Source organism: Polychytrium aggregatum (assembly GCF_025602895.1).
Source record: "Polychytrium aggregatum strain JEL109 chromosome Unknown BJ171scaffold_4, whole genome shotgun sequence".
NCBI lineage: Eukaryota > Fungi > Chytridiomycota > Chytridiomycetes > Polychytriales > Polychytrium > Polychytrium aggregatum.
The window spans coordinates 22,492-45,492 of NW_026516206.1; the positions used below are offsets into that span (position 1 = coordinate 22,492).

General features: G+C 53.2%; 8 protein-coding genes across 8 annotated transcripts; 4 read left to right on the forward strand and 4 right to left on the reverse strand.

Annotated features, from left to right (window-relative positions):
* Window positions 1-3,795: 3,795 nt before the first annotated feature.
* BJ171DRAFT_419579 (glycoside hydrolase) lies at window positions 3,796-4,866 on the forward strand (the record flags this gene model as incomplete). The annotated part of the gene is made up of 1 exon (XM_053107398.1): window positions 3,796-4,866. The coding sequence occupies one exon, from the start codon at window positions 3,796-3,798 to the stop codon at window positions 4,864-4,866; it is 1,071 nt and encodes a 356-aa protein (XP_052970493.1).
* Window positions 4,867-4,912: 46 nt separating this feature from the next.
* BJ171DRAFT_206848 (uncharacterized protein) lies at window positions 4,913-5,588 on the reverse strand. The gene has a single exon (XM_053106322.1). It carries the CDS (start codon window positions 5,503-5,505, stop codon window positions 4,960-4,962), a length of 546 nt encoding a protein of 181 aa, XP_052970494.1. The 5' UTR covers window positions 5,506-5,588; the 3' UTR covers window positions 4,913-4,959.
* A 2,156-nt stretch (window positions 5,589-7,744) lies between these two features.
* On the forward strand, window positions 7,745-10,114 carry BJ171DRAFT_471463 (uncharacterized protein; the record flags this gene model as incomplete). The annotated part of the gene is made up of 10 exons (XM_053108610.1): window positions 7,745-7,784; window positions 7,965-8,154; window positions 8,263-8,279; window positions 8,462-8,550; window positions 8,797-9,029; window positions 9,100-9,188; window positions 9,423-9,582; window positions 9,649-9,797; window positions 9,859-9,885; window positions 9,963-10,114. The coding sequence occupies 10 exons, from the start codon at window positions 7,745-7,747 to the stop codon at window positions 10,112-10,114; spliced, it is 1,146 nt and encodes a 381-aa protein (XP_052970495.1).
* An 803-nt stretch (window positions 10,115-10,917) lies between these two features.
* Window positions 10,918-12,590, reverse strand: BJ171DRAFT_557705 (uncharacterized protein; the record flags this gene model as incomplete). The annotated part of the gene is made up of 6 exons (XM_053113109.1): window positions 10,918-10,988; window positions 11,185-11,328; window positions 11,481-11,674; window positions 11,837-11,937; window positions 12,135-12,286; window positions 12,548-12,590. The coding sequence occupies 6 exons, from the start codon at window positions 12,588-12,590 to the stop codon at window positions 10,918-10,920; spliced, it is 705 nt and encodes a 234-aa protein (XP_052970496.1).
* A 371-nt stretch (window positions 12,591-12,961) lies between these two features.
* BJ171DRAFT_488820 (uncharacterized protein) lies at window positions 12,962-17,349 on the reverse strand. Its single transcript, XM_053109409.1, has 17 exons — window positions 17,239-17,349; window positions 17,075-17,121; window positions 16,891-17,005; window positions 16,633-16,763; window positions 16,385-16,474; window positions 16,230-16,300; window positions 16,020-16,049; window positions 15,871-15,900; window positions 15,707-15,778; window positions 15,527-15,604; window positions 14,750-15,304; window positions 14,300-14,605; window positions 14,006-14,214; window positions 13,765-13,886; window positions 13,502-13,643; window positions 13,404-13,428; window positions 12,962-13,250 (listed from the first exon to the last, which is right to left on the reverse strand). Exons 1-17 carry the CDS (start codon window positions 17,265-17,267, stop codon window positions 13,077-13,079), a joined length of 2,226 nt encoding a protein of 741 aa, XP_052970497.1. The 5' UTR covers window positions 17,268-17,349; the 3' UTR covers window positions 12,962-13,076.
* A 333-nt stretch (window positions 17,350-17,682) lies between these two features.
* On the forward strand, window positions 17,683-19,620 carry BJ171DRAFT_419333 (uncharacterized protein; the record flags this gene model as incomplete). The annotated part of the gene is made up of 5 exons (XM_053107386.1): window positions 17,683-17,851; window positions 18,128-18,302; window positions 18,380-18,455; window positions 18,568-18,809; window positions 18,918-19,620. Coding segments are annotated over 5 exons (1,365 nt in total), but the record flags the coding sequence as incomplete, so codon positions are not given.
* Window positions 19,621-20,258: 638 nt separating this feature from the next.
* On the forward strand, window positions 20,259-22,022 carry BJ171DRAFT_488823 (S-adenosyl-L-methionine-dependent methyltransferase). The gene is made up of 6 exons (XM_053109410.1): window positions 20,259-20,401; window positions 20,573-20,638; window positions 20,765-20,801; window positions 21,080-21,157; window positions 21,363-21,720; window positions 21,844-22,022. The coding sequence occupies exons 1-6, from the start codon at window positions 20,346-20,348 to the stop codon at window positions 21,936-21,938; spliced, it is 690 nt and encodes a 229-aa protein (XP_052970499.1). The 5' UTR covers window positions 20,259-20,345; the 3' UTR covers window positions 21,939-22,022.
* On the reverse strand, window positions 21,833-22,996 carry BJ171DRAFT_207122 (uncharacterized protein). Its single transcript, XM_053106323.1, has 3 exons — window positions 22,801-22,996; window positions 22,328-22,645; window positions 21,833-22,203 (listed from the first exon to the last, which is right to left on the reverse strand). The coding sequence occupies exons 1-3, from the start codon at window positions 22,894-22,896 to the stop codon at window positions 22,042-22,044; spliced, it is 576 nt and encodes a 191-aa protein (XP_052970500.1). The 5' UTR covers window positions 22,897-22,996; the 3' UTR covers window positions 21,833-22,041.
* Window positions 22,997-23,001: the final 5 nt, after the last annotated feature.

Consider the following 23,001-nt stretch of genomic DNA (forward strand, 5'->3'; position numbering starts at 1 on the left):
TCAAGTTCGATGACCTAATACCATAACCGATCGATATCTTATTTGGGGATCTCAGTGGTCGAGGTTAAGCGCAACTCTTGAACCATCATGTCCCATTTAGTATATGACATGGCCACCTCTTTGTTTATAACCCTCTGCTTTCTCACTCCCCTTGTTCACACCCCCTCCCTTCTCGGGTCCCGATTCCCACACCCTGCCATGAATCAACATATGATAGCCCTCCCGACCCCATCCTGTCGGCCGCACAGCCCACTCCCTCGTTTTCATCAGCCATCTCATCATTGGTGTGACCCCGAGGCTATCCCTCGCTCTGTTGTTCCCTTCACCTTCCCCCCCCCTCTGTTTGGAGGCCATGCATGTGCTTGATAAACCGAGGCTTGCCCAGCCAATTCATTGGGGCACGTTTCCCCCCCTGTATGGGCAAGGCCTCAAGTAAATATCCTCTCAATTAATGATGGAATGCCATCCTCTCTTCCCTTTGTTCCTCTCTCGTCCCTGTTTCTGACACCCCGCTCCTGCCACCACCAATGACCTGACTCGTGGTCGTGGAGTGGTGGGTCGAAATGGTGAGAGTGTGTCTTGGGGACAGGTCCGGTTGGACTTGGCTAATGCATGTTCGTGTGGCCATGACAATCCTGTTGGGAACTTGGTGTTGACTCTGAAGAGGTGGCGCACTCTAGTAATGGATCTGTTCTGAATTCGACGAGGATTTGAGTCGGCCAAGCGCGCAAAACGAGTAAATTGGATCTGAGACCGAGACGAGGACTTATCACGCAATGCGCCCGCTCAACATAAGTATATATCGTGACTAACAAGTTTACTTTGCACCTTTGCCAATTCCTTTAGGGCAGGAACATGGACGAGGGGCGGCTTTGTCGGGTTGCCACCTGAAACATTCCTTTTGATAGGGGACCAAGATATCTTGATTTAGTGCCTTCACAGAATCTCCTGGTCAACAAACATGACATTGTTCTGTTGTAGCAATAGCTCAATTTCTTGGCGGCCTTCTTGGTCCGAATATCTCGCACTCCAGCACATCATTATCAATCCTCTATGGACTCTTGTCCAACCTTTCCGCCATCCTCTCTGACAGCTTATGGAAATGCTCTCTATCTGGACAATATTCACCATTGGAATGATCATCCAATTGCCAAACCGTGATTGATGCACGATTTTCCTCGCATAGCCCATTCCATGTTAGCGGTGACACTCAATGGCTGTTTCGGATGAGTTCCCTTCGATTTCGTATCAAGATCGGTGTGTAACAACCCCTGAGAAGCCTAACAAGAAGATACGCCATTTTCTTCTATCGATAGCATCCGAACTTCGCTCAGTTGTCGATTCAGGATACATTGATTGGTGTCTTCGACGAGGATTATCATGGATTTGGGTGTACAGTCGCTCATGTCAACTTCGAATTTGGAAAATCGACCCATTTCTTACTTCCAGAGCTCTCCTTCAATGATGCCCCGTATCTTCTCCTTTGATCATCCTGTAGCCAATCTTCTGATTTGGCTGATATCAGGATCAACTTGATGGCTGACGCATAGTAAGACGACCCCGAGGGATACCGGAGGTGGCTTGAACAATAATATTCCTTCATTTATTCGTCATAAGGTTGGTTATCTGGCCCATGTTGCCTCGCTTGGCTCTTGTTCCCTCCGTGCTCCAGCGAGCGCAATCATGCCTCTGACAATGGACTCGTGGTCCCCAGCACCAAATCATTCCCCTTGTTCTTCACCTGCATTAGTCTTCCTCGATCATGGACTCCCAAAGACCAAGCCGCTAACAATCAAGTGCCTAGAAGTAAATCCAAGGGTCGGGCATCTGGTGGAGCTATCAAGCCTGGCGTTACAGCTATTTTTGTGCCTCTAAGAGTCTCCAAAACGAAACGGGATACCTATGTCGAGCCAGAACTATTGGTATTTCCGGGACCTGAATACACGCGCACATTCCAACCATGGGCAAACAATATGTCCAAGGATGCCAAGGTAGTGATTACCTTTGACAATGCACCATGGCGACAGGGCAAGGGCTATTCACCCAGTCCTCGGAGGCAGGGGCTTGCTCGGTACATTGAGCAGTTCGAGCACCATCGCCGCCAATACGACGTACAACATGATTACCGTCCAGATCGATTGAGGAGACTGGAGAGCGACTGGAGGTCTTCACTCGGAGGCTGCCAAAGTGATATGTTCTATTTTTTATGGCATAGTTAGACGCATGGCATAGTATGCTACGCTGACATATGGGTTGTGGGCAGGTGTCCCATTTTCCCCTGAATACAGTGCAATGCGTATCGCCCAGCTTGGCGACCGACCAACCTCATTCAATCGACACAATCCATCGTCCTGTTTCAATTGGGCAAGTTGTATCAAATCCCTGGATGTTCTGTTTCAATCCGAATGCGCCAAAGTGTAGTCCTGCCAAGGTTGGGAGTTTGGGTTGGCCCGAGCTTCGGCCGATCATCGATGCGGTTTGCAAAACAGCGTGGGCAAGGCAAAGGTTTGGCCGGCCCTCCTGCAACACAATCGGCCCTGACTCTGGATGCCGAGAACTAGGTTTTGTAGCGCGGCGCGTCCGTCAGCACCTTTCTGCAACTTTCTTGCAAATTTGTCACCCCTGTCCTCTTGTCCTTGCAGCCGTTTTCGTCACCTCTTTGGACAGGGAGTGGCGACCCGTGGCTCCCTCAAGAGCAGCCTCGGTGACACAGAAGAGGCAAGGACCCTGCTCAGCAAGTCCATGTACAGCAGGTTCACGGCGGTGCACCCAGCCCCCTTGCTCGGCAGTGGCCGCCTGTGCGACTGCAAGAGGAAAGGCGATGGCTCGGAAAGAAAAAAATGGAGTACAAGGATGTACTTGAGCCACCGCGCATCGGCTGGTGTCCTTGCTCGGCGCTCTCGTGAAGCGCGGCTCGTGCCCTCGTGCACACTCGCGTGTACATCGGTGGGATGGTCGGGCTTTGTCTGGCCCTTGTCGTTCATCCATGGCCGCCTCGCTGGCCCGGCAGCACCTCGAGCCCGTCGCTGTCCTATAAATCCGCCTGCTGCTGGCCCCGTCCTCACCATTCCCCACCACCAGTCTCGCCCTCGATCCGATCAGATGCTCGTCAAGACGGCCGCCCTCACCCTCCTTTCCTTCGTGGCTGGCTCCGCGTTGGTTAGTGCCTCCGCCCAGACTCCGCTGACCTGTGAAAGCAATGGTGTCTCCTTCTCGTTCCTGAATGGCGAAACCAAGGTCGTCGTCCCCTGCCAGGAGGGCTTCGTCTGCCGCCAAACAACCGAGGACGACATTGACTGCGTGCCCTCCACCGACGCCGTCGAGAACCTGCCCGCCGAAGACTTTGCTCTCCAGGCCAAGTCGACCAAGTCCAAGAAGGCCAAGTCGACCAAGACAAAGAAGATCAAGTCCACCAAGACCAAGTCCACCAAGACCAAGTCGACCAAGACCACCTCCGCTGTGAGCACCAAGACCACCCCTAGCTCTTCCGCCACCACGACCACCGCCAAGTCGACCAAGACCACCACTACCACTGTCACCACGACAACCGCCACCACAACGGCTGGTCCCGCTCCCTCGGGCACCCCTTCCTTTGTCCCCCGCAATGCCCCCAAGCCTGTGGGTGTCGTTGGCTACTGGCCCAACTGGGCCATGTACAGCCGCCCCCAGAACGGTCCCACCGTCGTGGACCTGACAGGTGTCAACGTCATCAACTACGCCTTCTTCAACGTCCTGGACAATGGCGACATTGCCAGCTTCGATGCTTGGGCTGACTTTGGCACCGGTGGCCAGCAGATGGACATTGACCCCTACACCGGCAAGAACAAGGGCATCTACAACCTCAACTTCATTGCCCGTGAGAAGAACCCCAACCTCCGCACGGTCGTCTCGTTCGGTGGCTGGTCTGGCTCGGTCCACTTCTCCAACGTCGCCAAGAGCTCTTCCGCCCGTGCCAACTTTGTCTCCAAGGCCATCGCCTTTGTCAACAAGTTCCATTTCGATGGCATTGATATTGACTGGGAGTACCCCGGAGGCGGTGGCCTTCCTTGCAACACTGTCGACCCCAACGATGCCATCAACTTCGAAACCCTCCTTGGCGATCTCCGCAGCGCCTTGGGTCCTAACCGCATCCTTTCGATCGCCTCTGCCGGTGCCTCCTTCCGTTACAATGTCGGCAGCAAAAACTATGTTTCCAGCTACATGAAGCATCTCTCGTACCTCCAAATCATGAGCTACGACTTTTATGGCTCCTGGGTCCCATACACCGACTTCAACGCTCCTCTCAACGAAGACCCCAGCCAGCCCAAGGCAAACCTCCAGAACAACCAGGTCTTCAGCATTGCCAACGCCTTCAAGGATTTTGTCGGCCAAGGTGTCTCTCCGAGCCAGCTGGTCGTCGGCCTTGCTTTCTACGGCCGCTCCTGGATCGCTTCCGCCAAGGGCAGCAACAACGGTCTGTACCAACTGTGTGGCAACCTTGCCAACGGCCAGAAGCAGGACCCCAGCAACCCCAAGGCCTGCCCTGCGCCTCCTGGTGACCAGCTCGATGCGGACTGGACTGATCCCTGCGGTGCCACATACAAATCTGGAGTCTGGATGTACCTCAACCTGCGCAAGCAGGGTGTTCTCTCTGGACCCACCACCGCTGGCTCCGGCTACACTCGCCAGTACCACGACTTTGCCCAGTCCCCCAGCTTGTACGAGACTAGCACCGGCCGATTCATTTCCTATGACGATCCCCAGTCGCTGCAAGCCAAGGCTGCCTGGGCCAAGGCTCAAGGTGCTGGCGGTGTCATGTTCTGGGAACTTTCCGAAGACTACCAGCGCGAGCTTTTGAACGCCGTCCAGGCTGGTTGGGGCCACTAATCGCAATCGGGACATCCGTGTTTTTGACGATTGATCAAATATTTTGTTACCCAATATAATCGCGCACTGGCCATGACCATTCTGTGATTTGAATCAAGGACGCCATTGTGGGAATCGCTTCCAGCTCGAGATGCGCTGGATGAGTGCCACACCAAGTCCCAAGATCCCTGGGTTGGCTTCCTTCCTGCAATACATTCGCCATGTGTTCGATGGAGACATGCTGGAGAAACAGCTGTACTTCAGCCTGACCCGGCGACGGCGATTCAAGCGACTCGATCTCCACAGCAAGCGACAGCGCACTGTCCACGAGATGTGCAAGCAAGTCATTGACCAGGCACCAAAGGAGACCGAGGTGGTGATTGCCTTTGGGAACGCCTCGTGGAAACAGGGGAAGGGATATGCTTCCAGTCCCAGGAAACTCAGGTTCGCTCGGTATTTCGAGCAATTCATCCACCACCAGAGACGACCACCAGACCGATCCGTCTCCAAGATCCGTGTGTGCTCGGTGAACGAGTTCAACACGTCCCAGGTGTGCTCACACTGCCGGGAAGCCAAGCGACTCGAGAAGGTCGAGCATCTTGATATCGAGAAACCATGAAGCTGTGCAGAGGGTCGAATGCATCCACCACACTCACACATCGAGACATCAATGCCTCAAGGAACATGATCTCGGTATGCCAGTCGATCATCACCACAGGAGATCGGCCGGGTGTATTCAAGACCATGCTCCCGAAACCAACGAAATCAAGGAGATTGCCGACGAAGACAGGAGTGCAATGCCATGGCCTGCCCGCTGGGCCTACAGTCAGTCAGCGGGGTTCAGGCCTCTGAAGCCAGGAAGGAACTGTCCCGTTTCTTTCTGGATAGACTGTAAGCGCAATCCCTCATCACCCAAACCCATTGCAGTATGTAACCCTCTCTCCCTGAGAAACTCTCTCCCCTCCCCCTTTCCATAATCACCGGGCTTGATCCCTTTAATATACGACAGATTCCGTGCTTCTCCTCGAGTGGAGATCGAGATTTGTATGTCCTCAACAGCCCATGGCGGGAGAGGCGTCCTGCAGTCGGTGGAGCGGCGCTCTGTCGAAGACACTGCAAATCGGCTGTGGAATCTGACCCACCGCCTCTCCATGCTTTCAACGAACATTCAGCTCCAGTTCATAAGATGTGGATGGAGCATGGCAGCTCACTTTGGTTCGACTGGCAATGACCTGGCGGTGACCTGGAGATGACCTGGAGATGACCTGGAGATGATCTGGCAGTGATCTAGACTCTAGATGAAGCTATATTAGAACCATGTTCAGCTTCCAAGTCATGACATCGTCAAATTGGTCGACCTCACCTCGGTGTATCATGCGGTTCGTCATCACTGGTGCTTTCATTTATTTCCGAGCTGTTGGCTGAGCAGAAAGGGTCGTCGCCTCTTCGTAGACACTCCATCAGTCCTGCTATTGTCTCTCCGGAAACCACAACTCAAGCACCGCCGACCCCTGTTTCGATTCGCGCGGCCGAATACAGCTTCGATGCCTTCGATCATGGAGGTCAGACGTCCTTCTCGCACACTTACTGTGAACTGTCACATCTAACTACCGTCATGGTTATCTCGGGCCTCCTTAGTTCCTCCTCGATCCACCCCACGAAACACTCTTCAAGCACTCGTGCAATGTAGGATAGCTATCACTATATTATCCGTGAGATTCCTTGATGAAGGCTAACGCTGATGCTGAAGCAGTTTTCAGAGAGTACCACCTTGATGATCACACTCGGGCGCTTCTTCGATCCGAGAGGAGAAAATCGGAGGTCGGTACGCGCCAATGGAGGGTGAAAGCATCTATGGTTGGCGACGCTGACGCTGCCGTCACTGCCAAAGACTCAATCCAAGCGGCGCTATGTCCAAGTCGCTCTTCGGATGAGCCTGTCCGATGTGATCAGTTTTGATGGTTTGTGGTCTCCTGAGTCTCAAAATGCCCATCAAACGATGTCGAGATTGCTTATGTGGCCCGACAGCTCCCCTCGCCACGGAAATAGTTTCATGGCATCCAGATGAGCTGGATCAAATCGCCTCTGCGGGTAATCCACACATATCTCGTCTTAGTCCTGTTGTGGCATCGGCTGTGGGCGATTGGTGTTCTCAAAGTCGCTCGCGGTATCAATGACCCCCTCCTTTTGATCAACCTTTAGAAATACTTACTTTGAATCATTCTCTTTGCATTCTTGGCATTGGGTCCTCACCGCTCTCTCGAATGCTCCTGAGCAATCAGCAAGCGCAGTAATTCTGATAGTTGACAACGATGACCTCTTTCCGGAACAAATTCACACCACTGTCTCGATTGAAGCACTTCCGGTTTGCAACGAGTACGCTGTTGGTTGTATTCACAATATGGCAGTGTATCTGGCTTCTTAGTCACAAGCTGATGGCTTCCATGCAGGTTCTACCCCACCAACATTGCATCGGAGCTGAGATCGAGCCTCAGGCTCCACAGGGCTCGCGGTCACTCGCAACGCTTCTGCTTCACAGCAGTACTGTCGTGCCTTGGTGTTGAGTCCATCAGAATGTATGTCAAGAGCACTCCGAAGCACCGTTGGACACGAATTTGTGCGATGCAGACACATAACCTGAATATGACAGCAGAATCAGCCAAACGTACGAATGCCAGAACCCCAAGTGCCGCTGTCCGGATCATTTGCAAGTATATTTGGGTCGCCAACGATCGTGTCTGGGTCACGCACCTTGCATCTTGCACCCATTGACTTTGCGCTACCATAAAGGATATATCTGCCTCGGGCGTCAGGCAAACGAGTATTCAAGAGATCGTGGTCGGGAGCACACTTGAAAACCTCAACAAGGTATCCGATCGCTATCGTGCTAACAGACAGCATGCTTCTGAGCGACGCCATGTGTATTCATCAATTGATATGTGAGATCAGCTTTGCCCTTCATGCTTTGGACTTGATTTGCTCACGTTGTGGAAGCAATCTCGATCAAATCCCTCTCGACCAAGTCGTCCTAGGTAGAAATCGTACCAACGTGCCTCTATGCCTCAAATTATATTATTTAGATCGTTTCCCATGCTCAACTGCTATGTTTGACGTTTTAGTACTTCGGCCAGGAGAAGCCACAGTGACCGAAGCCGACGGCAACGTCAGCGGTATGGCGTACCTTGCAGCATCCCCCAGCAAATGTCGTCTGCATCGACCCAGATCGTCGCCTCCCATCCGCCAGTCGGAATTGACACAAAAGTTTCCGCCTCTGACGGCACCTTCAAGCACTGACCGTCAGTATCAGAGGTGCGTTTCAGTGGTTGTGAGACGGAAGCGATTACAATGAACAGTAATCGAGCTTTGGCATCGATGTCTATTTTCGCATGTAACATTCCTTCTTTCAGATGACCATAGCGATTTTCTCGAAGTTGGTGAGGGGCTCTTTCCTGGCAGCGTTGTTTCCGACGCAAACGCTCACAAGAATATTGATGACGTCGGAGCGGCCAGGTGATCGCTGTGTGTTCACGGCAACTGCCTACCGGGGTTGGCTCGACCCACTTCCCCTCAAGGATGCACAGCATGCCCACGGCTGCTGTATTTTGGTACGATGCAGCAAATCCCATGAAATGCGTATCTCACGAGGTCCCGGTTCACCTGTCGGTTCCCACATTTCAGATTGAATCGGCTCGGTTGATATCATGGGTATGTGCACTTGCTACCCAGTTGAAACGCTGCAAACGCCCAAGCTTATCGCCACGATCTATGATAGCCACCTCGATCGATGCCAGCAGCCGTCAGCGGCCCTCATGGCCGAGATGATTCGCTCATTCGGGAAATGAGCTTGAGACTGGCTCCGCTTGCCTTTACTCAGTGGCTTGCCGACCGATTCTGTGCTACTATTGTTCCGCCGTCGCTATGGACAAGGTTGAAACTCACCCTGTTGCTCAGGTTCGCTGGTCGCAGCTGAATCGATCTGCAAACAATGTTGGCATTGCGACGCTGCCATCGACTGATCGCCAGCAGTGTGGCTTTCGGATCGCCAGCATTGTTTCTGTTGCAGATCCAAAATCCTCGATGCTCCAGGATTCTCCCCAGCGAGATAGAATCAATGTTCTTATTGTCTCCAGCTCCGAGGAGCCCCTGCTTTCAGATCTCCTCGGCGCTGCTGGCCGTGTTAAACGGTGTGTATATTCAGTCCCATTTGGCCGCTCCGCTGGGTCTTTCTGAGCCCGTTGCCTGTCGTTGCTACAGGTTTTCTACCTGGAAATGCGGGTATGATGGCAAGCGTGAGTCGTTGTGGAGTACCGAGCAGAAGCCTGATGGAACTTGCCATGTCCGAGGTAAGCGAGCTATACAACTGCACCACTCGCCTTCAAGGGCTTCTCGGGATTAGCGCTGAATCGTTATCGTATTGCCTCCAGCGGGCCCGCTGTGCTATGCCAGAGGCGGGATATTGCTAGTACCGCTCGCCGGCTTGAAGAGTCAGGAGCTTTCTCAGCTCTCAAATGGTACTTCGATCCCTTGTTGTTTCTGTTGCTCCAGCAGAATAGCGGTTGACTCTATGGCTTGCGCAGTGATGAACAACGCTGTCACACGGCCCTTTCCGACCCGCTCAACCGAGCTGAAAGTGACGGCCGACTGTGCCGTGTGGGGGACATATACTCTGCAGGAACGCGACCCACCCCAGTGCTCGTCTTCACTCTCTATCCCCCGGCCAATACAGTCTATTGCCGGGTGAGCGATGTGCAGATGAATGCAGCAGACTCTGTGGGACAGCTGATGCTCATGAATTTGTTTCAGCAAATTCGACGTTTCGATAGCACTTCAATTGGCCGCAAGCGACGCACGACACGACGCGGAGCTATCGGCCGCCACCCTTCGGCGCAGCATTCACACTCAAACGGCACAAGAACGAGCCTTTGGCGAGGAATTGGTGGAGGTAGTTTCTAGTGGGTTACACTCGCTATTAGTAGTCTGCGGAACTTGACAGATTTGGTCCCATCCTTCCAGTATTTGCACGCAGCGTCGAAGGTTCAAGTGAGGCACGTTGTTTCCACTTGCTCCGAGCCCCTTCTGGCATCCGCCCGACGCATCTGATTGCTGTTGTCACCCAGACTTTCAACCGAATGCCAAGGGCTCTTTCAGTCATACTTCTCGGCTCTGCGGAGATCGTTGGGCAGTGTCCATATTGGATACGAGCCAGCCTTCAACACCATCCAAGTTTGTAGCCATCGTTTGCGTTGTTTGCATCGTCCGCGCCGATTGACTCGTTGCCAGTGGGGCAGCTGTCCACTCATCATACCCAACGGTACCGTGCTTCGACGCCATGTTAAATAGACGCTGGTGCGACTCGCAAAAGCCCATGCCCAGGTGCTGCTGCTTCTTGTGCTGCAGACAGCCAATGCCGTCAGGACTCATCCGCCGTTTTCCTTAGCTTTGTCAGCGAGGTTTTACCTTGCTTGATGATGCTTTGATCAGGTATGGTAGCTGTCACGGGCTCGTGCCTCCATAACAGTTAGCTCGACATGTGTCGGGAATGCAAGGCTCATTGTCCATGCTCCCCTCATTCTGCGATCTGGTTGCAATGCTTGGATCCACGCCTGGCGGATTCAGCATATGGATGGTCGAGGAATCGCTCGCCTTTGCGCTGGGTGATTCCTTGTTGGGCTTCAGGACACGGTCATTTGGTCGCGACAACCTTTCGGCACTATTTCAAAGTCCTGGGCCCGAAGCCCTGGCGCCTTCGGCTCTGGATCATAACGAAGTACTCTGGCGGCGGTATGTTAGCCGAAGACCGAGCGGAAGACCGAGCGGAAGACCGAGCGGAAGACCGAGCGGAAGACCGAGCGGAAGACCGAGCGGAAGACCGCATCGTGACTGGCTTCATTGTCGACTAATCTAATGACTGATTCGTGGCTGATGCAGCTTTCATGAGCATCTGCGATTGGTGCTGGATCGGTATGCAAGCCGTTGATCATACAAGTCTTATTTTCGATCGAGATGGGCCGTCCAAGTCACGCATGTCCATACACTGTATCGATAGCCTCGGCTCGCAGGGCGAAGCGATCGTCACTGGAGCAACGCCGCGCATGTGGCAGCTCCAAGCTGGCGCTTCATCTCTTGCTCGTCCAGGTCATGGCCTGGAGTACAATATCAATCGAGCGCATGTTATCCCATGAGATCGACCCGAGATAGTGACAGCAACAGAATCATACCGCGCTGGCACAGAGCCCTCGGTAGCTAGAGCCAACCCAAACTCGCTGAAGGCGCGTGGCTGCTCGTCCATCTCGCCTTGGGCCTCCAGATCTGCGATATCCAACGATCAAACCAACTTACTGTCTTCCACTTCACCCCAGAGTCGAATTTGCTCCCATACTTCCAGACGCGCGGCTCTAGCAGCAAAATCACAATCGATCTTGCGACTGAGCAGAGCAAGGGCCAAGAAAAACGATTTGGAATGCAAAACAGCCCGCTCGAACGCTTCAAATGAGACAACGCATTCGTGAGATTAGCCAAGGCGGTTTACCAATTGTATCGATTGATTATGATCGAGTCTGCCATATCGACCAGCAGCAGCAGCAGCATTCGGGACGAACATATATATATGCGACAGCAATGGCGGAGCAACATACCGGCCAACGACAGATTATCAAAGCCCTCGATAATCGACCTCAGCTGGGCAACCGTGTCGGGCGATTGGCGGGCACTCATAATACCATCGGTTGTGGTTACTTTGACATTGTACTCTGTCTCAACCCACTGGACAACGGTTCGCCAGTATTGGTTTTGAGCCTTTACAAACGAATCAGGATAGTCCTGGAAGTAGCTGGAGACGCCAAAAGTATCAGCTTAGGCACGAACTCTGTATCGAATTCCTCATTGGTATTCGCCAATATCCATGCGAACTACCACTCTCTATCCGCCAGTACTCACCTCCCCTCCCCCGCTATGGTTTGAACGAGAAGGAGAGAGAGAGCGCACAGCTCACCAGACAGAGTCGGTGTGGCAATATCGCAGAAGGTTATCGATGACACCCTGTCGAATGCTTGGATCGGAGAAAGAATCGATGGATCTCACCACAAGGGAGGTCTAGAGCGGGTGGGTAGAAGCGTCGGCAACAGTCAGTAGATGATTTCTTCTTCTGGGATGATTTGGGCTTTGATGGTGCTTTGGATCCAGGCTGGCGTTCGGCCTTGGCGGTGTGGGTCAGTATCTTGAATGGCATAATGGCCAAGAGCTAGCCAGTCCAGCTTTCCAGGTGCAAGCAACCAGCTATCTGACTGTACCAATGGAAGGGAATAGCTCTTGAGGTTTTTTTCCTGACTTTCCCACTCGCCAGCAACGAGATAGGCCAAGAGATGCTTGTTTCTTGGGATCACGACAGGCTTGCCCTCGGGTGTCTTCAGCTTTCGTCCGTCGAGCAGTATGTAGTATCCCTCTGGGTCGCATGCAATCGATAGCGGATTAATCAAACGGATCAACAGTCGCTTGGTGATGACGAGGTTTGCGCCGCATCGCTGATGGGAGCTTCATCCACCACAACGAAACGCCAGTACAAAGTATCGAGTGCCCAACGGGGCTTCTCGTGGCATTGATCCCGATAAATCAACCAGTGGCAGATATGGAGTGGAGTGCATATCTCTCCTTCTCGTTCTCTGCCTTGGATGGCTGTATATTCCTTTCTGTAAATATATCCTACCAGGCTCGCCGCGGACATCGGCCTTTTTCCAAAACCGTTTCATGGCGGCCGAGCTCTGACTCGGCGTGTGGTTCCAGGCTCGTTGGCTTTGGCTCCACTGTGATCCGCAAGACTCTGGTCAGCACACCGACTCGTCTTTTGTTTGCATCAATACCGCTTATACCATGCTCGACCGTGCGCAAATCCGAGACCCCCGACCGAGCTCGTAAGGACAGCCGCATGGACGCCTACCACTGGGGCGGCCATCTTGGCTGGAGCGGGTCGCATGGCCAGTCGGCCGAGTGGCGTTGCGGTGAAAGAGCGCAAGAGCGACATGGTTGGAATGGCAGGGTGTATTTGCACAAGATGCGCTCTGCTTGGCGATGCGGGGCGATCGAGGCGACTTGCGGCGATCGAGATGGCGTGCGGCGATCGCACCCAGACCCAAGGACCGGCTCGTTTTTCTGCACCGACGAGGTTCTGTGCCATGGCGGGGTTCTGTGGATCTGTCTGCGCATGCGCAGCGGCTGCAGTCCGGCCCGCCGTCCAATCAGCGGCGCAGGCGCAGAAAGAACGCGTTCTTGCATTCGCGCGAATCCGGCGGCAGGTATTGGTCGTAGAAGTTGACAATGAACTCCTCGGGCTTGAATCCGAACTTTTGATACAGGAGCATCGCGGGATTGCCAGCGGACACATGAAGGGTGATGTCTCGCCCTCCGGCTGCCTACGAGAGCCACAGGGCGTGAATGAGGCCAGGCGGTCGTGGTGGCCGGATAAAGGCAGGCACGGTGGCTCGCAGTGACCTGGAATCGGCGGCGGCCACCTCGATGCAATCAAACAGTGCAATCAAACAGTGCAATCAAACAGTGCAACAAACCTGAATTAGATGATAGAGCATAAATCTATCGTGGCATATGGTTAGATCTGACCGACAGGCGCCCATCCTGATGTGCTGTATTTCGACCTGAGACCAACCTGCCAATTCCGGCATGCTCCCAGCCAGGCCGGACAGCAATGTACGTCAAGTAAAACTCGGGAGTCATGAGCGCACAGCCAACGACGAGACGCTTGTAGAGGGCAACCACACCAAAGTCTGGCCAAGTTAGATTTTCCGAGACTGCGGAAAGAGTGAAATCGATCCATTGACGTAAGCCATCCACAATCACCCCTGTTCCCGTGAGATGGATCAAGGTTGTGAACTCAGTGGTCATCAGCTGCCGATTTGAGGCCAAACGTACCATCAATCCCAGGCCAGAATATTACCGATAAAATGCTGTTGACCTGCACCAGGTGCTCTCTGGAAAAGTACACATAGTCGATGCTGTCTTTCTCGACACATTTCCAAATTTCCCCCTGATAGCTGCAGGCAGGAGTTGGCATGTGTTATGAGGCGAGGAGATGCACATCAGCACGTCAGCACATCAGCACATCAGCACGTCAGTACATCAGTACAAAGCAAGTTTGTCTTGGCCACACTACCTGCTTCTCTTCGAAAGAATTTCGTGGAACAAAAGCATGGTTGCTGGCCGAGACGAAAAGTCTCTCCAGATAAAAGGCTTTAGCGCTTTGCCTGTATAGGAGCTCGTCCACGATTGTTGTGTCGACCAAGTGTCTCGGCCGCCAGCGCTGCCTAGCAGTCGTGACATGAACGATCGATGGTAGGGGGTATGGCTTTGGCCATAAATAGACTTCCGGCCCAAGATGACGAATGAGCATCCAACACGTAGTTGCGACTGATCAATGGTATGTTCGGGATTGAAGACGGTGTCTTACCTGGTGTCTGATTCGCGTTACAACTTTGTGAGGATCAATCGCCGGCGGGGGCACTATTTTCCCATCAACGGCGCTGAACGATTCGACCCACGGCATAGCCTGCAATTGGCTTTCCTCACGGACACTCTTCGATACGATAGCATCGATATTCAGCAGCGATAGCTTCTGGGCTCGCTTCAGGCGCCGAAGCCGTAGCTTTCTGTACAGTCGGCGCGAGGCCGTATCTGATTCCATAACGACCTCCAAACGATGGATGCTTTGAAACTCATCAATGAGACCCATGACGCGCAGTCGTCTCTCGCCCTGCTTGAAAAGCGTGGCAAGACGAGGCCCAGGTTAATATTCCCGATTTGTAGCCTGTCAGGCTTTGCGCCTCCAACATCGATCTTGAATTTGAAGTGCCATGGCTCATTCGATGCCATGGCCCATCGATATGCTCTAAACCACTACCTTTTTCCTTTTGCTAGACTTCTCAGCATCGTCACGTAACGGGTGCACACGCGGCCGACCGCGCTTTCTGGGTTGCATCGCTGTTCTTGACTCGACTGAAGAGGCCCCAAACGAGGACTTGGCGTCGGAGATCCGAGCAAAGTCGCGATGGTGCTCAAGTGTATCCGAAGAATCTTCGCTGTCGTTTGTAATATCCGAGAGAGAAGATCCCCCGCTGAATAAGACGGCTGATGGACTCGGTCGATGCTCCAGTGGTATAGCACCAGAACGCAAGGTATCCGCAGCATGAATAGATGGCGTTTGATTGTGTATCGAGCAGCCGGGTGCTTCGATCACTAGCGAGTCCCTCTCTATACATCCAAGTTTCCGCAGGGCCTCGGCTTGTACGTCTTCTGAACTTTGGAGAGGCGACCTGGAACTAATCTTAGCATCCACAATCCCATCGATTTTGGCTTCGAGTTTTGAGTTCTGGTTTGGATCAACGCCATCTTGCTTTGAAACTGGCACAGGTTCGTCATCCGAGGAGCTTGAAGAAGACGATACGGGGACAGGACGCTTCTTCGTTGACGTTCCAAGAGCGAATAAGAGAATCGCACGCGCGTATGTCATGTGCATAGTACAAACAGAGGGTTGTTGCAAGGGAAGGAAGAGGACGCATAAGAATAGGGGCTGTCCATGCAATGAAATGACACCAATTTTCCCGTAGATCATATCGCAGTGAGCTCGAGAGGCCTTATTTTAGTGGCCTAGCTTCCACGAGCGGAGGGTGGAGCGCACCTGCATGTCCGACAGGACTGGGGAGACAACACGCCCAGAAACCTTTGTCGGTCGAGAACCGGAGGCTGCGTTTTTCCGCTTAAAGAGAATCATAAGCGCAGTTGAGCATCAAGTTTATCTCGGCTGCTGCACTCGAGGTTATACTTCAACTGTGTCCATGGAATGCGAGTCTGGACCTACCTGACGAGGCCGCTTTGGTGAGGCTTCCCAGTCGTCATCCGAAGATTTGCTTGTCTCCTTGAGTTGATCCGCCTTGGATAAAGAGCAGAGTGAGGACAGGCAGATATCCAGATTACCCATACGTGAAGAATACTCGCACCGAGCTAACCCGCTAACCCGCTAACCTGCGTTCTTTGGGACCTTTTAGAAGTCGCCTATCGATGTACAGTGGATGGGATCAATTAGGACAACACATGCACCCTATGCAGTCATCGACCGATTAACCATACGCATTGACGCCGCCAACACCTGGGTACCAATATAGTCCATATACCTTTCCTCCGGATGAGCGGACCGGCGTGATCTTACGTGAAGTGGATGGGCGGGAACCTGTCAGATGCGTACTACTCCATTCCAATTCCCTGGAAAGCTAAAGCTGACTATTACCAAGCTCGACATGGACACACCCAAGCAAGCCCTCGATGGCTTTGGTACATTCTCCATGTGCCCATCCATCTTGTGCCCATCGACCGCGTGCCCTTACTCCTTTGGAGCGTTTGGGTGCTCTGTTTGTTCCGGGTTGCGGGGGCGTCATGTGTTGAAGTGTCCACCATCCTTGGAGCGAGGGAAATGTTATTTCGAGGCAACTCACCCGCTTCACCGCCCCCTACATTTTTTTCGGCTGGTAGTCGCCCATACCTGACTGTGCGTATTTATCAAAGCCGGAGAGGAAGTGTGTTGGATGGGTTGACAAAACGCTTGCAACTGTATTCTGCCAAGTTGGCGTTCCTGGGTCCAGATCAAGGGTAGCCGTCAGTGCACCGAGTTTCACATAAACCAGCAAACAGGCGAGCATAATGATGAGATCCGCGTGGAACGGAGACACCAATAGTCTCTTCGTCTGAGGCTGCGGCAATGCTGGGATGCCTTTGCCATCCATGACGTACTCGTTTTGCCTGACAGCATATAATCCCAGTTTCGGTCGATAAAGTCGCAAATATCCTCTTTCCAACGCACAAACTCTTTCCCGGGAGAGGACTGGACGATGTTGTATATACTGAGCCAGACGATCTGGACCCTGCATCCAGCACAATCGTCAGTCATGTTGTGGTCACCGATTCATTGGACTTGAATGATGTCATTGCAACGAGGCAGCCTCTGGCACTGAATAGGCGATCGCTCTTGCAGGTGGGCGATAACATTACCAGCTCATATTCAGTCGCTCATATTCTTCCAATCCGCCTGTACATGCGCGACACCTGAATTGGTAGAAGCAATCTCCGCGGAGTTGCTGACGACCAGGAAGACATTGCACGCAGTCTGATGGAGAAGGAGCGATCAGCCATGCCCGTTGCCTATTATCCAATTCCCACGCTTCGGCATACTCACGATTATGGAAGAGCTGGCCGCATGTGCCGCATTTGAGCTCGTCGTCCCTTCAGCGAGGCAAGCAAACGGCGGTAAATAAGGCGAGTGTCGCAGCGCACCCATTCATCGGGGGCAAGTCCTGGGATATACGTCGTCGATCACACGTTGCACCTGGGCTGGCCTACCTGAGCGACTCGCCGCCGCAGTAGCACATGGCTGGATGGCTGGAGATGGCTGGGGGAGGGCGGTCCAGCGGCCGGTCGATGCGAGATGCAGACGATGATCAGCGACAGGCTCGCAGAGAAACCTTGGAGCAGCTGTCACGTGCAGCAGTTGGCGGGAAATGCCGAGCCAGCGATCGGTCTGCCGGCGGGTGAAGTGATCTGCCGACGGGTGAAGTGATCTGCCGGCGAGCGAGGCCAAACCATCCTGGCTGCATTTCGACCTCGGACGCGACGCCTACCTGGAATCGGACGAGATGGTGCAGAGAAGTAAGCTGAGCTTGCTCGCTCGTCAATCCTGTCGCAGGGAAATTGGAAAACTGCCCATCCGGCAGCGAGGCAACCAGACTGACAGTCGTCCGTGGCTCGATATCATGACGCGATCACAATCGCGGCTGCATCCAACCAGTCGATCAAGAGCTCCTGCGAAAGCGAGCTGAGCACAATGATGGAGAGCTCTCGACTCTGAAGGAAGTTACGTTGCATCAGTACGATCTCGAGAAAATAGAGAACCTTGACGTCTACTGCCGTCATCTCGAACAGCTCTTTCTCCAAAACAACCAAATTATGAAAATTGGTAATCTCGCGTAGTAGTGGATATGCGCGCGTGCGCTTTCGCTCCATTGTCGAACTAGCCATGCAAAAGATTGCAATCGCATTTATGGCAGGAGGACATGTCGTGGGAGTGGCTCGTCAGCGTGCCCCCAGCGACACATCCGCTCCTATAGACGACAACACACCATATACGCAAAGCTGTAATCGACTGGATTCGTGACATTCGTCGATCGCAGCACGAGAAGTTTTGAAAATACACGAATCTAATCGGATTGATTCGCCGATAACGCGGACCCAGAAAACCTGGGCAAGCTCAAGGAGCTCAAGTACCTCAACTTGGCACTCAACAACATCACCGTCCTGGAGAACCTGGAGGGCTGTGAATCTCTCGAAAAGCTCGACTTGACCGTCAATTTCATCGAAGACCCTACAGATGTGCTGTCGCTGCGAAGCAATATACACTTGAAGGAACTGTGCGTATTAGTTTGTTAGCCTCTGTCCATGCCGGCGAAGCCTGTGGGCTGGATATGCTCTAACTCCACGCTCGCAGGTTCCTCATAGGCAACCCCTGTGCTGAGAAAGAGGGATATCGGAGCTTTGTTGTTCACACACTTCCTCAGATCAAGGTACCTCGATAGGGAGAAAACGCAGAAAGCGCGACTCGATGTCCACGCTCGACACCAATCAGTGTGCCGTATCGTCGCATTCATGCAGACAACTGACCTCCTCCTGAACCAGGCACTCGATGGACGAGAGATAGAAAAAACAGAGAGAATCTTAGCCGCACAGGAATACCAAAAGATATCGGAGAAGTACTTTGCGGAGAGAAACAAGCATAAGTCCTCAGCCTCGATCGAAGTAGCCACAGCTGTGGCTCCAGCACATGCAGGCCTGTCCGATGTGTCAGTGCCGAAAAGTACTTCCACGTCATCGGATTTGAACTCTCCTTCAAATGTCGAAGGCGGATCAACTATAAGCGAGTCGGGCAATGATGGGATGGATCAGAGGTATGGCAGCTTCGTCTATATGCTCTCATCGAGTCTGCCAACCACATGCTGACCCCATCATCGGTATTCGCTCTTACCGAGAAACCATAGGCAACGGAAGCTGGAAGAATTCAATACAAAACCCGTTCCTCATAGTATTCAGACAAGGCTGGAAGCTGCGCGCGAGGTTGCAGACATGCGCGGAGACAAAGTCAGGACTGTCGATACAAAGCCTCCAAAGCCAGCCAAGTCGCTCGTGGGCAAAGATGGTCGCATATTGCAAACCAACGAAGGAAAATGGCCCTTCAGCGTCGAGTACACTAATGCCGCAGTGGTCGCCACAGTCCAAATTTCAAAGTTTCTGGATTCGAGTCTCATTGGTATCGATGTTCATCCCACACACATAAAGCTCACCATCAAGGGCAAGATCCTACAGCTGGTGTTCGACGAGGAGGTACAGCCAAGTAAAGTGAGCTGCGAACGCAGTATCGCCAGTGGCGAGCTTGTCGTGACCATGTTGAAGGTAGCGAGCGTTGATGACATCATCGATGTCTCAAAGGAAATCAAGCGCAAGAGCTCAGAGGCACATCGCAAGCAGTTTCAGACCGCCACTTCCAAAACGGCGATCAGGCGGGGTCGATGTGATCACCTATTTATGCCAGAAGAGGCAGTGGACTTTCGCAACTTGACTCGGCGAGAGAAAACCTCTGAACCACTCCTGGCACCACATACCCATACAGCTGTTAAAGCCTGTAGCCGTAGCGACAGTGATGCCGAGGACGATGGCGTCCCTCCTTTGTGCTAATGTCACGAAACCGATATAGCGTTGCCGGCCACGAAACATCGGATCCAGTGTACGGTAGATCCACAAACAAGCGGGACAGTTCCTTCCTGGTTTCAGATGTCTGTACCCCGCTGACTGACTGTAGGCCCCAGCGGGCAAGCCGTGAGATTGTTTCCTGTCCTGGTTGGCAATCTCTTTGATTTGGTTGGTTTGGGAAACGTGCTCTCGAATACACTTGGTCGATCTCCTGTGGCGACGATCGGCTGGCATCGGTGCGCCGATGTGGAAGTATGATGCATTCACTCGATGTGGGAAGGTGGTGCATTCACTCGATGTGGGAGCGTGGTGCATTCACTCGACTCTCTGGACTGCTCCATGGTGTATCGACATCGAGATACTCGGCCTTATCGAGTCGCTTGTCTTCCCGGAACTCTGGGCACACTGCATGGCTATGGGAATGATGGGTGGATGTATTTAGGCTCCAGAAGGACGCAACTGTCCTGGCTCAAAACAGGGTGTCCAATTTCGTTTTGGGAACGCTGTTGTGTCGATTGATATATTCCGAACTGAACGGAGCACTTGCCCACGTGCCGGCACCGAGGTCACGAGAAGCACAGGCGAGAACGCTCTCGCGAGAGGGCGGTTGCGAGCACCGTCGTGTCGGTTCCAGTTTTCTCGCTGGCCGCTGTCTCGAGAGCGCCGGTCCTTCCAGCCCAGAGGCACCCATCAGAGAACAGCAACGCAAGATGGGCGATGAGATTGAGCCGAATTTCAAGCCCTCCGATCTAGGCACGAAGCAGTAGTACGTTTCCGTTGGAGATGTTTTCGGGCGAATCGCACGCGCAGATTGCTCTGGGGTCTGCCTTTGGCACACATCGACCGGCGGGGCCGTTCAGCGAGAGCAAGCCCCGAAACCCGATCTGATATGCTGATCCTCGCATCCGTCTGGGTGTCTCGCCCACCGCGATCGCAGCTGGGACAATGCATACACACGGGAAGTCAAGAACTTTGATGACTTTGGCGATATCGGCGAAATTTGGTAGGGATCGATGGGAGCGTGCAGGTTTGGTTTGGTTTCGATTGGATTGGAGCGGGCTTGCTTGGCTGTGCTCCATCGAGCGACAGGCTCGCTGTGCTACTTTAAGACTCATAGCGAACCCCGCAGGTTCGGTGAGAGCAGCGTTGAGAAGATGATCGACTGGGTATGTTGGGAACTCGATCGCGAACGCAGACTCGAGCTGTTTGGCTTCCATCGATTCTGTACCGTTCGCATCGAGCACGATCCTCCCCGATGGCGGCACTTCAGAAAGCAGATGCGTTGAAGATACAGCTATGATTGTTCAGGATCCGGGCCGATCAGCCAAGAAGCAGGCTGAAGCAGGCTGTACCCTGCTATCGATACGCATCTCTTGCTTGCGATTTGTGCCTCATGCTTGCAATGTATGTAGCAAACCCGAGGCTAATATCGGTGCGGACCCAGGTTCTGGATAACGTCACCAACAAATCAACGCGAACAGTAGATCTGGGATGCGGAAACGGGCATTTGCTACTTGAGATGGTGAGGACGCTGCAACCCCAAGATCTGGGTGCCCTTGCTGCATTGTGTTGGAGCTCCACATCCGAGGGCGACGAGCTGGACAAGTACAAATGAGCAAATCTAGGCAATCCATCGATTGCCTTGCATTTCCTCGGCCATGTGCTGCCCGTGCGCTTTGTATTTGTCCACTGCCTCTGACAAGATGTCTGGATTGATGACCCCCCAGTCGGCCCTTGGGTACACAAATCTGGTCGGCGTGGACTACTCTGAAGCCGCGGTCGACCTTGCCATCAAAGTCGCTGATGAGCAGCGCCGAACCGGCATCACCTATTTGCCACTGGATTTGCTGGACGAGGCTGCGCTCGCTGCGGGTGGCCACTGCGATGCATACGATCTCGCTTTGGACAAGGGAACGTTTGACGCCATATCCCTCGCGACTCCAGCAGAGGGAGGTAATGGGGCTGACGCTCATCCAGCCGACCTCTATCCTTCAAGAGTCGCATCAATGCTGAAGGACAATGGAATACTTGTGATCACCAGCTGCAATTGGGTGGAAGCCGAGCTCATCGAGAAATTCAAAGCATGTGAGTCTCTCGGTCCAGCAATCGTTAGAGGCAAGGAGGTCGCAAGTTGAGAACAACGACCGCTCTAAATTGCAACTGATGTCATCTTCAATGATCTGTGTTCGACGATCCCTGTTCAACCAGACTTTGTTTTCCAGGCAAGGATCAAACATCCCACCTTCACGTTTGGCGGAAGTGAGGGTCAGACCATAACCACGGTCGTCTTTCGCAAGAAATAGTGATGACTTGTGACGATAATCCAACTGCGCAGCCTTCGAAATGGAATAGAAATCGCCGCGATGCAGCCTATATTGCCGTATCATTTCACGCTGCTCGCCCATGCTAGAGTTCTTTCGATAGTTGGAACACCCGGGCTTCGTGGTTGGGGTGTCGGAGACTCTCGGAACTACACACTGCCATCGATTCTGTCAGCGGCATTTGGCGGCCCCTGCGTACGTCAAAATTCGCTGCCAATCGGATCATTCTGCATTTGATGCAACCTGGCTATGGCTTCCTGGTTACCTTTCCGGCAAGCCTGCATCGTATCAGGTGTGAATGGCAAACCAATTACATGCCTGTGTAGGGCAAGGATATCCTATCTCCAGTAAATCGCCTCCCGGTGACTCACCTCTGCCATCAAAGGCGCTGCTCGCTTGCGACCATCTTCGCCCTCATTCCCCGATTCATACCACACCGCGAGATTGAAAAGGCCGCCGGAGTGGCCTTCCCTCGCCGCCTTTTTGTACCAAGTGCCGGCTTGCTCCAAATCTGGAGCAGGCAGCCCGAGGCCATGCTCGTAGAGCTGACCCAGCAAGTTGAAGGCGTCCGGTGAAGAGTATCTATCGGCAGCTCGGTGCAACAATTGCCTTGCTTGCTCAGGTCGGAAATAGGGCGGATCCAGGGTTGTGAGCAGCGCCGACAGATGAAGCAGTGCCTTCAGATGATCCTGAGATAGGAAAGGAGTGGATAAGTGTTTGTCTGTGCTGAAAGTATCCAAAGCGGCTGCTTCAGCGAGATTGAGTCACTGGCGGTCGGATCCTCCCATCGTCTCGGTGTCTGGTCTATGCGAGCTCATGATGTCCTGCGACTCAGATAACCCACCTTCTCAGCAGCCTCTTCGAAGTACTTCAACGCCATCGATGTATCTTTAGAGACCACAAACTCGCCATCTGCATCGGAACATCCTCTTTCATACATGATTCCGAGATTGTAGCAGGCATCGATGCTGATGCAGTATCGAGCGTGTGAGCAAGTCCGCAGCAATTGCTTGCAACCCCGATCTTTCGGTGGAACCAGAGGAAA